This window comes from Ammospiza nelsoni, chromosome 4 (assembly GCF_027579445.1).
Source record: "Ammospiza nelsoni isolate bAmmNel1 chromosome 4, bAmmNel1.pri, whole genome shotgun sequence".
NCBI classification, from domain to species: domain Eukaryota; kingdom Metazoa; phylum Chordata; class Aves; order Passeriformes; family Passerellidae; genus Ammospiza; species Ammospiza nelsoni.
The window spans coordinates 19,613,649-19,627,134 of record NC_080636.1 but is presented as its reverse complement, the minus strand read 5'-3'; the positions used below and the strand labels follow the sequence as shown (position 1 = coordinate 19,627,134).

The window sequence follows — 13,486 nt, the reverse complement described above, 5'->3', positions numbered from 1 at the left end:
ATCAGAAACTCACAATGAGCTAAATTTTGCCGGGTTTGCTAATTAAAAACGGAAGCTACCCCACTTTGGAGCCAAGGCAGGGAGGTGGGGGAAGTTCTCATGCTATTCAAAAAAAATCAGCTTCCAACTGGGACCATATTCACTCCACATTAATTGTCATTCCAACTACGAGTGTCCCAGTTTCAAAATGAAAACTACTCTCCGGTGTAGCTAGTGAAAACTAACACCAGTTTTGAGGCATTAAACAAAATTTATTGATTGCATTTTCCCACCCACTAAAACTTTAATAAGCATTAAACCTGAAACTCCTGGCCCCGTTTCCTCTCTCTACCCTCTCTCTCCATAAAAAGGGTCAGGCTCCTCTATATGGAGATTAGGACTTAATGTTTGGTATTTGTTTATAAGCCTATCAATTGCCTTTATTTCAGGGGGGAGAAAAGGACATCTTAAAAAAAAAAAAACCCTTGTACAGGGATTAAGAGAGGGCAAAGGTTTAGGGTAGTTTGGGTGGGGTTTTTTTCAACTGATTGTGGGTTTTAGATATATGAAGGATCATGTTCTCGTGAATGAAAATAAGAAAATATTCCCCTTTTTGCAAGTTTCCCTTGAGTAACATAAAATGCTATTTCCAAAGATCCCTATTTCTCAGTAATAAGATACAGAACTTCAAGTCTTCTCTGCTGGCCGTTTTCAGCTCTGTAAAAGGGAAAAATAATAATAATTTGGGGGCCACTCTGTCTGCATACTTAGTAAAGAAAACAAAGGTCAAACATTTGAAATGCAAAGGTCAGTGATTAAGCTCTGAAATCCATATCTATGCATCAAAATGAATAGCCAGATTCTGAGAGTGCTTAAATGATTTAAATGCAGAGCCTGACCTGGCTCAGCATCTTATAAAACTAAGCTTGTTATTTCAGAGTCTCAAGCAAGATTTAGGTGCCAGGTACCCCAGTTGGAGAAATTGAACAGTAATCTCCTTTCAGGAAGTCTGATCCACTTTAATGTCGCAAATGACAAACAAAGATTTTGTTATTTGTTAGAAAACACCTCTAACTAAAGCTGCAACACTTTGTCCTTGTGCTAAACTCAAGTTTTATCCTTTAGCATTATTAGAAAGAGTTGTGAGAGATGGCAAAGAAAAGTAGTGTCAAAAATTATTTTATTTCTCCTCTTTAAAGAAGGCTGCTAAAGGGATTAGACAGCTTTGAGTTCACTGCTCTGTTAAATCAACCTTACAATATTTTTTCAGCTTGTTTGACTTGCTGTTTTTGTATACATTTGTGTTTTCACCTTTCTGCATTCAAATCCCACCCTTTGCGTTTGTTCTGCGCTTCTCACAGGAAACTTAGTCAGTTCTTTATTTGTACTAAGTCTACAGGGTTATAGAAAACAGACTTGGAAAACAACCCCTAAATTAGCAGGACTTACCAGCTCCCATGCATCCGTGCGTACATGCAGGGCATGGCATACCATCCGACCTGAATGCAGAGGTTTATCATTTCCAGCAGCAGCACCAGGGCATCAGGTTCACCAGGAGGGACCTTTTAATGGTCTCCTGTAACCCTATCTATTACAGCAGGGTTGGGACTCCACTTTACAAATTAAGAGAGAGTTCAGGGAAGTCATGCGTGTCTTGGCTCCCACTGCCTCCAAGCAGTTTTAGGGCTCCCAAATAATCATCTACAACCTGCACTACATTAGGATCCAGAGCTTCCAGAAGCAGGCTAGATACCCCTATTAGGTATATTTTAGCACTGCTGTATGGAAATGGAGACTCTCTTCAGAGGGCTATTTCCACCTTCCACGAGGACATGGCTGGTCCTACCAGCATGAACCAGGGACCTTTCACAGGCACTTTGGGATATATTCCCCATCCTTCTGATTCTCATTTCCCCAGCTTTCCCTTTCCTTTCCCCACCAGAAGCACTTAATAATTCTTCTCTGTGCAAATGAGCCTCTAAGATTTAGATGGATGCTGCTGTGATGCCAAAGATGGTCAGTGCAACAGGCAAGGCAGAGGAGGAAGATAACAGCTCTCTGCCAGGTAGAAGATAGAGATGATAAAAACTGAGCCCAGCAGCCACTAAAGGGCTGGATTTGTCTGCAAGTCAGGCACCAAAGCTCCTGCCATGCTCCCTTGGGTGGGATGAACCGTCACTGTGCATTACTCATGAAAACACGAGGTTCAACAACCTCACTTGAGGCATAACCCATACATGGAGCAAGAGCTGCACACAGCATTCTGCCTCCTCCACTCCCTTTCCAGGGGTGGGTGGCTAATCCAGGGTCATCTCTTCTTCCTGCTTGCCCTGAAACATCCCCTGTCCCCCCTCCAAGTGCTCTGTCTCATGCCCAAAGCAGCTGGGATCAAACACTGGGATAAGTTATTGCTGCAAAGACTGCACCTCTTGTCTGCACTTCATTGCTATGCACTGGGAGGAGGGGACAGAGAGGGGAAAACCTCTACTTCAAACATTTACATGTGTTTTGAAAGCACCTGAGGAGGCTTCAGGCCCTTTTTTTGCCAGGACTAAAACCTTCCACCCACAAGACAATCTTGCTCAGAGCATGCAGTGACTCCTCACAGGAAGGATTTGCAGGGCATGGGGCCACCAGCCCCAGGCTCAGGCAGTGACCCACCACTGAGACCACGGGGATGGGTACAAACCTGCCCCTTTCTGTCCCTGCACTGAGGGGGACAGGGCAAAAGGAGAACCCCTGCTGCCCCCTCTGCTTCATGATTTTTTGCAATGCAGGAGCCCACTGCCTCCCCAAAATCAAGATGCCAGAATGCCTGCACTTAAAAATGAGGCAGAAATCTTATTCCTTCAGTAAATAATTCACAGGCTGGAGCCCCAGCACAACTCCACTAACACTTTCTGGGAGTTATTTTCCTTTTTTTGCCTGGGCACATCACAAACCATTTCTGCAGTGGGAGGCTCTGTGTTTGGGTTTCCTTTGGCTCCTAGTTCAAATAATGGCAATACTAACTGAACCACCGGGCAAAAGAAAATTGAGTGGGACCCTTTGTCAAAACTCTGGTGGTTCCCATTTGCTTCTCCAGCTCTCCTGCCCTAACTGCAACAAGGGCGGAAGGTGCTGCTGCTGTCTCTGAGGTACTTTCTTTCAGACTGGGATATCTGTAACACAGTACTCTGTATTTAAACTCCATTTAATATATTTATATAATATATAATTACATATTTACTATATTAATATATTAATATATTGATATATTTAAAATAGAATATATTTATATTTATATATAAATGTATTTATATATTTATAATATGTAATATTAATATTTAATATATTTAATATATTTCTATTATATCCCATGATGGCAGCTGGAGTGCAGGAGAGTGGTTTTACCCAGTATCCCCCATGAGCCACTTACACCCTTCTTCCCAAGCTGGGTCATCCAGGAGCCTGGAAAGCCTGAAACATTTTTTATGCTTGACTACAGATTTCAAGTGCCTGACACCAGGCCCCCACTCATTATACTTTGACAGTGATGACTTTGGGCTGAGCTGGAACAAACACTTTGCGCTCACTCATCTCTCACTGCATCCAGCAGGGTTTAACTCAAAAGAAGATGGGTGATGGATTTGCAGCAACCTTGGGCAGGAATGCAGAGAGGACATCATCTGCTGTTCCTTACTTTCCCCCACCCCTTCCTTTCTGTAATTAATCAATTCACAAATCAGGAGCCAAAGTTTTCTTGCAGCCTCCTCGTGCGACCACCCCGCGAGGCAAAGGCTGAGGACAGGGCAGGGCAGCTGCAAAGCCCAAACGCTGCCTGTGGAGCTGGGAGCAGCATTTGGGGCACTCGGTAGGAGCACTGGGGTCCCGCAGCTCATCCCACCCAGGGGCCCCCCAGGCCCAACCCAGCACATGCTGGAAGAAAGAGGCTTTCGGAATTTTCTTTGGAAAAAAGAATTATGCTTTCACAGAAAGCTGTGAATTCATGCATAACACACTGACTGTAAAAATGAAAAGCATTTTTTAATTTTTCTCACCCAGCTGCATTCAGCTTTTTTCTTACAAAGTGAGTACTGGAGGTTGGAACAAGGTGATATTTAAGGTCCTGTCCAACACAAACCAATCCACAATCCTATGGTTCTAAATCCCAGCTAATTTATGTACCTCCATTTACCAGATCCCCTCAGTTCTGCATGAATCCCCAGCCTATTAACATAACTATTTAAACTGGACATGTTTTGTTAAAACATTCTTCTTTCATAAACTGCCAAGTGACAGTTGTTTACTGTCAACAAGCCTGGGTACTCCAAGACAGGGAGAAATATGCCCTTGCAAAAGGCAGACACATCGGCTACCAAAGGAAGATTAAAATCTGGCGCTTCTCTCCCTCCTCAGAAATGCTTTATTCGTACAGATACTCATGATACTGATCAGGAGAGATGATACTGTGCTTAATTCCAATCATTCTTTTAATTAAAGAAAGGCTCATTGAGGATTTATCTTCACTCGAACATGCTAATTGTCAGGGCACACTCAGAACTCCTTAACCTTCTCACTGCAATTGGTTTCTCCTCTTCACTTTTAGCTGTGAGACTCCCATCTCCCAAGGCACATCTCACACAGATCCTGCTACTGCCTAGAAACAAAATGCTTTCCTGGGGGAATCTATAGAGAGAAGTTAAAAAATAAATGAAATCACCAGTTCGTTCAGGCCCCACAGTCTCCACACAAGCTGCTGAAGTATTTTGCTGGGAGGGAATTGCTTGTACTTGAGTCTTGCCCATGAAAGCAGGGTTTAAAAAAAAAAAACTCCTGTGGGAAAACTTTTTCTTGTGCTCTGTCTGCCCAGGAAGTGCCAGGAAAGCTCCTCCACAGGCTCCTGTGTGGGGCAGGGTCCCAGGGCTCAGCTCACCCACAGAATTATTAATAGGAAATTATTAACACTTTCCCGGTGCACTGTGCTGCCTGCAGCTCATGGCACTGAGGCTGATGCTGGTAACACTGATAAAACAGCAGCAAGGATGGGGCAGGAGGGGACAGTGGCCAGCACAGCCCCACACAAAGGCACAGGGAGCTTGGGGTGGCTGTCACTGCTGCCTCTGGTGTTGAGCTTGGGCTGTGATGCTGCCACAGGCTCCCATGGAATCTGGAGTTACAGAAAGCAGATGGGAAGTGAAGGTCTGTGTTACAGCTGCCTGGATAGGAATGGAGGTCACTGAAAGCCAGTTCCAGGGACCTCCACCCCCAAACTGGGAGCCCTTTTACTCACCAGAGTTTCCTCTGCTTGTTAAAATGTTTGGGTCATTAGAAAACTTCCCAAACAATCCCTGCTTATGCTAAATAGCTGCTCCCACCACGAACTGTGAAGAGCTTCAGCCTGCTCTCTTGGAAATCAATGGGGGCTTTTTTTGCCTAGGATTGAAAAGGCACAAGATCAGGACCTCATTATTATTTTTACAGGACAAGAAGCAGAGAATGGCAAAACCCCTAAAGAAAGCAATGACCCTCCAAACTGGGAGCCAAATTTGCTGTGAAGGATCTTTACAGGCTCTGTCAAGCATCAAAATAAAATTAAAAATCTAATTCTTGGGATCTTTTCAGCTTTCTGACAGGGAAAGCGGAAGGTTGAGAAAGGCTGGCCCCATCATTTGGATCCAGAAACATCCCCTGTAGCTCCTTTTTACTCCAAAGAAAAGCACTCACAGAGGTGTATTTCACCTTCCCCAGGGGGAGAGAGCAGGGGGGGGTGAGCTGTCAGTTCAGGGTGATGCCAGTTACCCTGCAGTGCCCTGTGGAACAGAAACAGCTCCAGGGCTTCACATGACCTCCCCTGACACTCACCACAGTGAAACCCCCAGAAAATCCCCTCTGCAGAGGCACCACCAGCCACACAGGGCACCAGATGGCTCCTGGGACACAGCTCTGCTACAAGGACCATGCCTGAACCCCATTTTCAGAGCCAGGTGCCACCTGCCTCTTGTGAGAGGAGCATCAGAGATGCTCTCATCCTCAGCACCCTCCTTGGAGCCCTCTGACAGCGAAGTCCTCCCCTTCTCGCCTGTTACTTCACACCACTCCTCCCTCTTGGCATCAGTGAGAACCCACCCACACACATCCCCACCACAAGGTCTGGCCCCTAAGCAATACCCAGCTAATTTGCTGTCTCCCCTACACCCAACTCGAACCAGGTCAACTCCAAAATGCTTAAAATCCATTGCTTTTGGATAATAGTCCAATCCTTATAACCCAGCATTGGTCTCCAAAGCTTTACTGATTTCACTACTCAGCTGAAATACATTAGTGAGATTCCTTGTGAACAGCAAAAGGTAGCTCAGTGAAATCAACTATAAAACTCAAATTTCCAGGGCAACAGTTATAAATTAAGATAAACTCACAAACACTTTTATCAGTTGTGAAAAAGCAACAGCTGGGAAGCCACCTCTGGAGGTTTCTGGCATGCCTATCTAACTATCATTGTCTGTTACTGTCTTTCCCTAAAAGCCTCATAACTCAAGGAACTTAACTGATGGCTTGGCTCCTTGGGTGAAAAGGAAATGAGGGGAGAAAATCCAAGCCAGCATGCTGTATGTCAGTGTGACACCTGCAGGTGGTTCAGGAGGTCAGAGTACACCCCTGGCTGTGCTGCTGCAAACAGCAAACAGGTCCTGGTGCTGTGATGTTCCCAGGAAAGAGCATTTGGCACACACAGCAGCCTGTGCAGCAGAGCCTGCTCTCAGAGAGCAACCCTGGGCTCCATCCCTTCCTCACCCGAAAACTTGGAACCGTTCTCACTTGAGTTAATAATGCTTTTAACCCCTCACAACCTGCAGAAATGGCACAGCCCCAAAATCTCACAGATGCTAAACATGTAAGCACACGGTAATTGTTTTGCATACAGTTCTGCATGATAAAGAGATTTACTTCCAAGTTTCAATATAACCTTTTTATTTAACCAGCTCGTTATCTTGCCTTGCTCTCTGGATTTGAGAAAGCAAGAAGAGCACACTAGACCTACCCTCCACCTCTGCAATAAATACCACCCCATTTTTAGATTAATACATCTGAAACTGAAGCAGTGACAGGAGAAATGTTTTCTTACTTGACTGTGCTGCTATTCTTCAAAAATAGCTTTGCTACATTGAGTAACCTGAGTGACACTGCACAAAAAAAAAAAAAAAAAAAAAAAAAAAAAAAAAAAAAAAAAAAAAAAATTGGTTTATCTACCTCCTGGCTAGTTTCTATCCACCTGAATGCAAAAGCCCTGATAGACTATCAGAATAATAGGGCAGGTTTACATCTGATTACCTTTCACATTTTAACTACCAAGTTTGCTAAAGGTTTTACTCAGCCTGTATCTCACAGTTCTTGTTTGCTTTTGATACTGCAGAAACTTCCTGGTCATTCAAGCCAAGGGGCACATACTTCAGGGGTAAGCACACCAGGAACACAGCATTCAGTGCAGGAAAAAAAGCCCTTCTTCACACATATAGAGCTTTAAATCACACTGTGGCACTTGGCAACCTGAGCTCTGAGCGTATGAGAAGGGAGACACTGGGGGAGTCAGCTTTACCTCAGTGAAAAAGGTTTGTTTTTTTTTTAACAAGACCAGCAGATAAACAGCCAAAAGAGGGGAAACGGCTAAACTGACAAGCTATGTAGGAGGCCAAGGAAAAAAAAATTCAGGGTGTAACAAGGTATTTTAAGGTGCTTTTGGCTTTGTATGCAGCTTCAGACATGGTTTTAGCCAAGCCTTTGCAGAGGTGCTTTCAGATTTACTCCTCCTCCAGTCTGGGCTGCCTGCTGCCACATACCACGAGTGGCTGTGCTGAACCAAAGTCCCATTTGCTGAAAAAACCCAGTGTAAGGCAAGCTTTTAGCCGGCACCATCCTCTCTGGCTCACAGTCTTGTACATGTACAATCAAGTTTATCACTAATCGCTGTTAAAAGAGATGAAATGGCAAACACTGAATCAGCTACATCAAACCACTCTATTCAATGGCTTGGAGTCAGCAGGCAATTTCAAGGCTGGAGTGTTTTTTAAGGGTCAGAAAAAAAGGAAGAAACTGACTCTGATGCAGAGTCAGAGAAACTCCCAGGATACATGAAAATTTACGAGCATGTAGTCCATGACAGACAAGATAGAAATCTATTCAAACATAAGAAACATAAGAATAATAGCCAGATTCATTGTTTAGCTGTGTATCAGGCTCAGCTGAGCTGGAAAAACTGCAGAGGGAATTTCAACTCTATTTTCAATATAAATATCTGAATTTGTTATAAGCTGATGGGTCTGGTCTACCTTATATATAGCAAAAATTGCCAAAAGCTAAACCATGATGACAGCACAGCCACTTCTCCATGAATGGCTCAGGCTCCCGCTCTGAATCCTGCACACTTCTATGACCAACCAGAAAAAGCCACCAGCAGGCCATGCCCTAACCTTAGCTAAAATTAAGGTGCAGCAAATGTCTTCAGTCACAGCTCTGCATGCCAATGAGAGATCACGGCCAGAAACACCTTGATCCAAAGCTTTTATAAACTGAAAATTGTATTAATTGCTCACAAACCAGGCTGATTCCCTACCCTTCAGGATCCCTCAGTGAATAGCAGATGTACACAGTAAGTATTCAGAAAGGACAGCTTTCTAAGCATTCAGGTGGATATCAAAGTTCACTGTTATTTTAAAAGGAAAAATTTTGTTTCTCAGCCTTGTAAGGTGTGGGGGAAGAACCTTCCTCCAGCTTTATGAAAACTTTCAGCTTTGAGCAACCAGCAGACTGGGTCCCACTGCATGGAAATGGGCTGGATAGAGTGGGAATGCTGTAATCAAGAGTTCTTTGGTGTTCACCTAATTTTCACCATGTTCAGTCAGGCTTCAGGACAGGTTCACCTTCCCAAACAGCACTGAGGATTTTTTTTGGAGGGAGTTGTAAAAGTTAACATGTCAGTTAGAGCGGCTTACCTTAATTGCATAATTTAATTAGCATATCAACAGTTTGCTACACAATTTTCAGATCTACTTTCATCACGTTTCCTACTCAGCAGCTGCTAATAAAGTCTTTATTAAAAGAAAAAATCCTCAGATTTAATTGAAGTGACCCATGTCAGTAGGTGTAGAAGAAATCATTTATACAGCTACTATTGAATATATTGAGTCCATCTCTGCACTGGAACAGAGTTCGGTTTCTAGCTCACTATTTGCAAGGTAAGAAATAGATTTTTTTTTAAAGAAGTGGTATTTCATCATCTTTTATTTGTGTCCTCTTATTGCATATAGCAAAATAGGCTAGTCTCAATATTAAAGACTTAACTAGCTTTAGCTGCTACTGTTCATGAGAACAAATGGATCAAGTTTTAATCTCAAAACTATCACTCACAGCTGCCCACTGAATCTAAAACATTTCTGGTGTAAGGCACAAAGTAAGCAGTACCATCAATATAAGAGAGACTCTCTGCAGAGGGTTGGAACACATAAACCCCAAGGCCAGCTCCAGGAACAGCCAGGGCCACTTGGCACTCGCTTCAATACCCCTATAACTTCAGGATGAACTTTGAAACACTGAGATACACAAAGCAAAGTGACACAGATCGGCGTACCTTACACCTTGGAGCCCTCGCTGAGCTCATGCTGGAAGGCTGCAAGAGCCCAGCTGCCATCAGCTGCATGAAAAACACTGCAGCCAGCACATCACCACTTCTTTCCACACAAAAAAAGTCACAGGAATTGGTACATGCCCTCCCATTAAACTTCAACAAAATCCCTAAACGATCTTTGTTTTGTCGTTATGGAAAAAAAAAAATGCCTGTGCAGTATTAAAACTCTGGGTAACAATTCCACTCCTTCCACAAGGAATCTTTGGTTCTTGCTCCTGACAGACTGGGAGAGCTCTTCCCCTCCCCTCCTCGAACAAACCTGATCAAACATTAGCAGCTCTCTATACAACTCTTTCAATGCACTCACACAGCCTCAGCAGCTAACTATTGCAACACAAATCCTAAAGAGCCCAGAAATTGCCTTTTTCACATCTACCGCGTGCAGACACGCACACAGCCAGTTATAGGAGACAGGATGGTTGGTTATCAGAATTTCGTAAAAGTTAAATGCTGCTGTTTCAGTTGGGCTGCTCTCTAAGAAAACAGCCAGCATTACTTGACATTCACAAATCGTACGAAGTAATATCTTTATCTGAATACTAATGCAAATTGGACGGGCTTTTTTATATTGATGTCTATTCTGTGGCTGCTGAATAGAGTGACCGCATGCTCAAGCCTGCAAAGGAGTTCACTGACCTCCCTAATCATCTCTGTCATAGCCCCTGAATGACATACACATTCAATCCTGCCTTGCCTCTCTCACTTTCATTCATAAAAAAAAAAAAAAAAAAAAAAAAAGGAGGGGGGAAATTTGACATTGTTCTTCCTACAGCAGCTCCAAGAACGGGAGAGAAGAGAAACTCAGCTCAGCCCAGATGAGGCCCCTGGTGTTTTTAGTTTAGCTTCTATTCAGCAACAGCCCCGCCATCTGCCTCCTTCCTGCCAACAGCCGAACACCTCCCTGCGGAGATGTTAAAACCTGCACCCCCTCTACCTCCGCTAATAGCCAGTATTCATATTAGCAAACATACACATACCTCGAGAATGCCTCCCTTCAATGTGTGTTTTATGTAGCTGAGTATAGGCACAAAGCAGTAGCTGTTATAGCCTTCACAGCCCCGTGTGGAGAATTAGATCACTGGGGAAAAATCCTTCCAAGCCCCTTTATGGAAAATAAGGCCTTAGACTGTAAATGCAAAGCCCAGCGAACAACAACCCTCAGTAATGAGCCAATACCCCATGGCCCATTTGACTAGGAGAAAGAATTTGCTTTTTACCATTCAATTCAAAAAGACTGAAAAAGTAAAATGTGTTTTTACTTGGCTCTGAAGGTTTATATTCTTTACAGTTTCTTTTGCACAACCTTTCCCCCCCAGGTCGGACAGGCAGCGGGTGCCCTCTGGGTCGCAGAGCCGCTGGCTTTGGCACTGAGCTGGGGGAGCAGCGCTGGCTTCACGCTTCCCCATCCATGTGGAAAATGATGGTGGGACGGCCATTGGCACTGAAAAGCTGTCTCTCCCTTCATAGTCCCTGTCCACAGGAGATTTCAACAGCCCACAGTGATGGGGCAACTCTTGAAGACATTGCTAGGGGTTGGGGTTGGCGGGAACCCTCCTGGTTCAGGGAGGAATCCCATTCCAGGGAGCAGAGCGAGAGTTGACAGTGCCAGCTTGGCTTTGGAGAAAGCTGACCAAGAGGGGAGAGAGCCTGTCCCGAGGATTTCCACGGGAGGTCCTGGAAATCCCAACCCATCCCTCACTTCACAGACATCACTGGAAGGATGTTTCCCACCGTGTGACCTCGAGTGTGCTACTTGCTACGATTCCAACAGCTTGAACTTGCAAAACTATCTTAGAGCACGGGAAGGGTTTAGCAGCACTTCAACACATCACCGACCCCAGCTACGGGCTGAAGGTGAGGGTGGAATCCCAGGGACCACTGAGGCGGCCACCGAGGCTGCTCCTCACCCCATGGGATCGACTGTGCCTGAAGTGACAGCACCAACGTGCCCTTTAGGCTAAGCCAGAGCGAGCTGGAGACACTTCGCTTCTGTCACTCGCAGCCCTGTGGCCAGCACAGGCTGCTCGCTGCCTTCCGCACACCGACCTCATCTGCTCCGACCAAGTCCCCGCGATGTTGCCCCATAAATCAATTATTTTGGCTGTGAAAAATGAGCCAAACGAGTTACACTAAGAATCTGGTGTTTTATTAGGACTTTCTTGAAAACAAACCCAACCCCCTGTGTGATTTATAGCTTTAACCAAAAGGGGTAGGAAAGTAATGCCCCCCACCCCCCAGCCTCCACGAAGTCCATTTATTCCCCTGTCACTTTTTTGGCAAACAGGCTTCAAACCCTTTCCTGAACAATGGAAACTTTCTGCCGGGTACATGCAAACCGGAGGACAGGGGGCTGCGAGGGGGCTCCCTTCCATTAAAGAGCTTTAAAAAATAAACAGGGACTCAGGTAGCAGCTGAGGCGGATCAGAGAGACACGATGTTTCAAACCCGCCGTATATTACTTGGAAAGAAGAAGGCAAAAAGCAAAACCCAGCTTTTGCCCGACGTGTTAACTTTTTTTCACTTGCAACTGCAGTGCTGCCACTCCAGGGGAGATCGTCACCGGCTCCCCCGAAACGCGCTTCCCTTCTCAGCACAGCCCTTATTCAGCTGCAACCCAGCTTGTGCCTACCCGGAGCTGTGGAAGCACCCCTTCTGCTCCCAATATGAGGATATAAATGCCCTTTCCTTACTTTTCCCACCCGAGCACACGCAGTCAGAGCATTCCCGATGAGCGCCGAAGATGCGCCGCTACACACGCACGCAAGCATCTTCCCAGCTGTTACCCACGGGGCGCCCCATGCACCGCCTTGCTGGGAGAGGGCTCCTGGCAGACAGGGATCCTCTTAAAAGCACTTTGTCCTTCCTGGGCGCCTCCGAGACTACCCCGAGCCACGGCGAGGTGCGAGCGCCCCGGCCCCGCGTTCGTAACTCCCGCTCCGCAGCCGCCTCCGGCGCTCTCCATCCATCCGCCCCACTCCGCTCGCTCAGGGACGGGGACTCCGAACGCGGCCGGGCCGGAGCGGTCCCCGCAGAGCACGTGTGTGTGTGTGCGCGGCCGCGCAGCCCTTACCTGCCGGCTGCCCGCCGCTCCTCGCCGCCGCCTTGCCGCCGCCTTGCCGCCGTGCCGCCGGCATCCCGCCGACGGCCGCCGCCAGGCACAGGCACCAGACGGAGCCCCAGGCCGCCCGCATGCCTCCGGAGCGGCGCCGGGGCAGCGCGGCCGCCGCCGCCGCACCGCCCGCCTCAGACATCCCCCGGCCGCCGCATGCTGCCGCCGCTCACCGCTCCGCTCCGCCGCCGCGCTGCCGGGAGAGGGAGAGAGGCGCTCAGCGCGGGGAACAGGACGAGAAAACCCCCCGCCCCTAGTGCCCGCACGGAGGAGGAACAGGAAAAATAATAGTAAAAAGGCGGAAAAAAAGTGGTGCGGGAGAAGTAAAAAAAGTGCAGGGGGCCGGGCGAAGCCGTGCGCCGAGGGGCGGCGGGGCGCCTACCTGCGCAAGCCCCGCGGCCGGCCGCGCACCGCGCATCGAGCGAAGGAGGGAGGGAGGGAGCGCCCGCAGGAGCCGCCGCTGCCGCCCGCCCGCCGCCGCGGCGCTCCTGCGTCTGCTCGGCGCGCAGCGGGCGCGGAGCGGGGCGGCCGCGATGTCCCCGCCCGCCGGGCCGGACCGCCCGCCCCGCCCCGCCCCGCCCCGCCGCCGCCACCGCCGCCGCGGGGGGCCGCGCCCGCCCCGCGCCGCTCCGCTCCGCTCCCGCTCGGCCCCGCGGCTGCGCGGGGGGGCTGAGCCCGCCGAGTCCCCGGGGGGAGCGGCACCGCTTCCCACAGACCGGGATTAGAGTTGGTGCGGGGCT

The 13,486-nt window shown here is 47.5% G+C and overlaps 1 protein-coding gene across 1 annotated transcript in view; it reads right to left on the bottom strand.

Moving 5' to 3' along the window:
- FGFR3 (fibroblast growth factor receptor 3) overlaps positions 1-13,168 on the bottom strand; it is a 55,172-nt gene extending 42,004 nt beyond the window's left edge. The window contains exons 1-2 of the mRNA XM_059470996.1: positions 13,129-13,168; positions 12,708-12,939 (exon numbers count right to left, since the gene is read on the bottom strand). Of these exons, the coding sequence (XP_059326979.1) occupies positions 12,708-12,888 (181 nt within the window). The 5' untranslated portion in view covers positions 12,889-12,939; positions 13,129-13,168. The remainder of the gene's footprint in view (positions 1-12,707; positions 12,940-13,128) is intronic.
- Between the last annotated feature and the right edge of the window lie 318 nt (positions 13,169-13,486).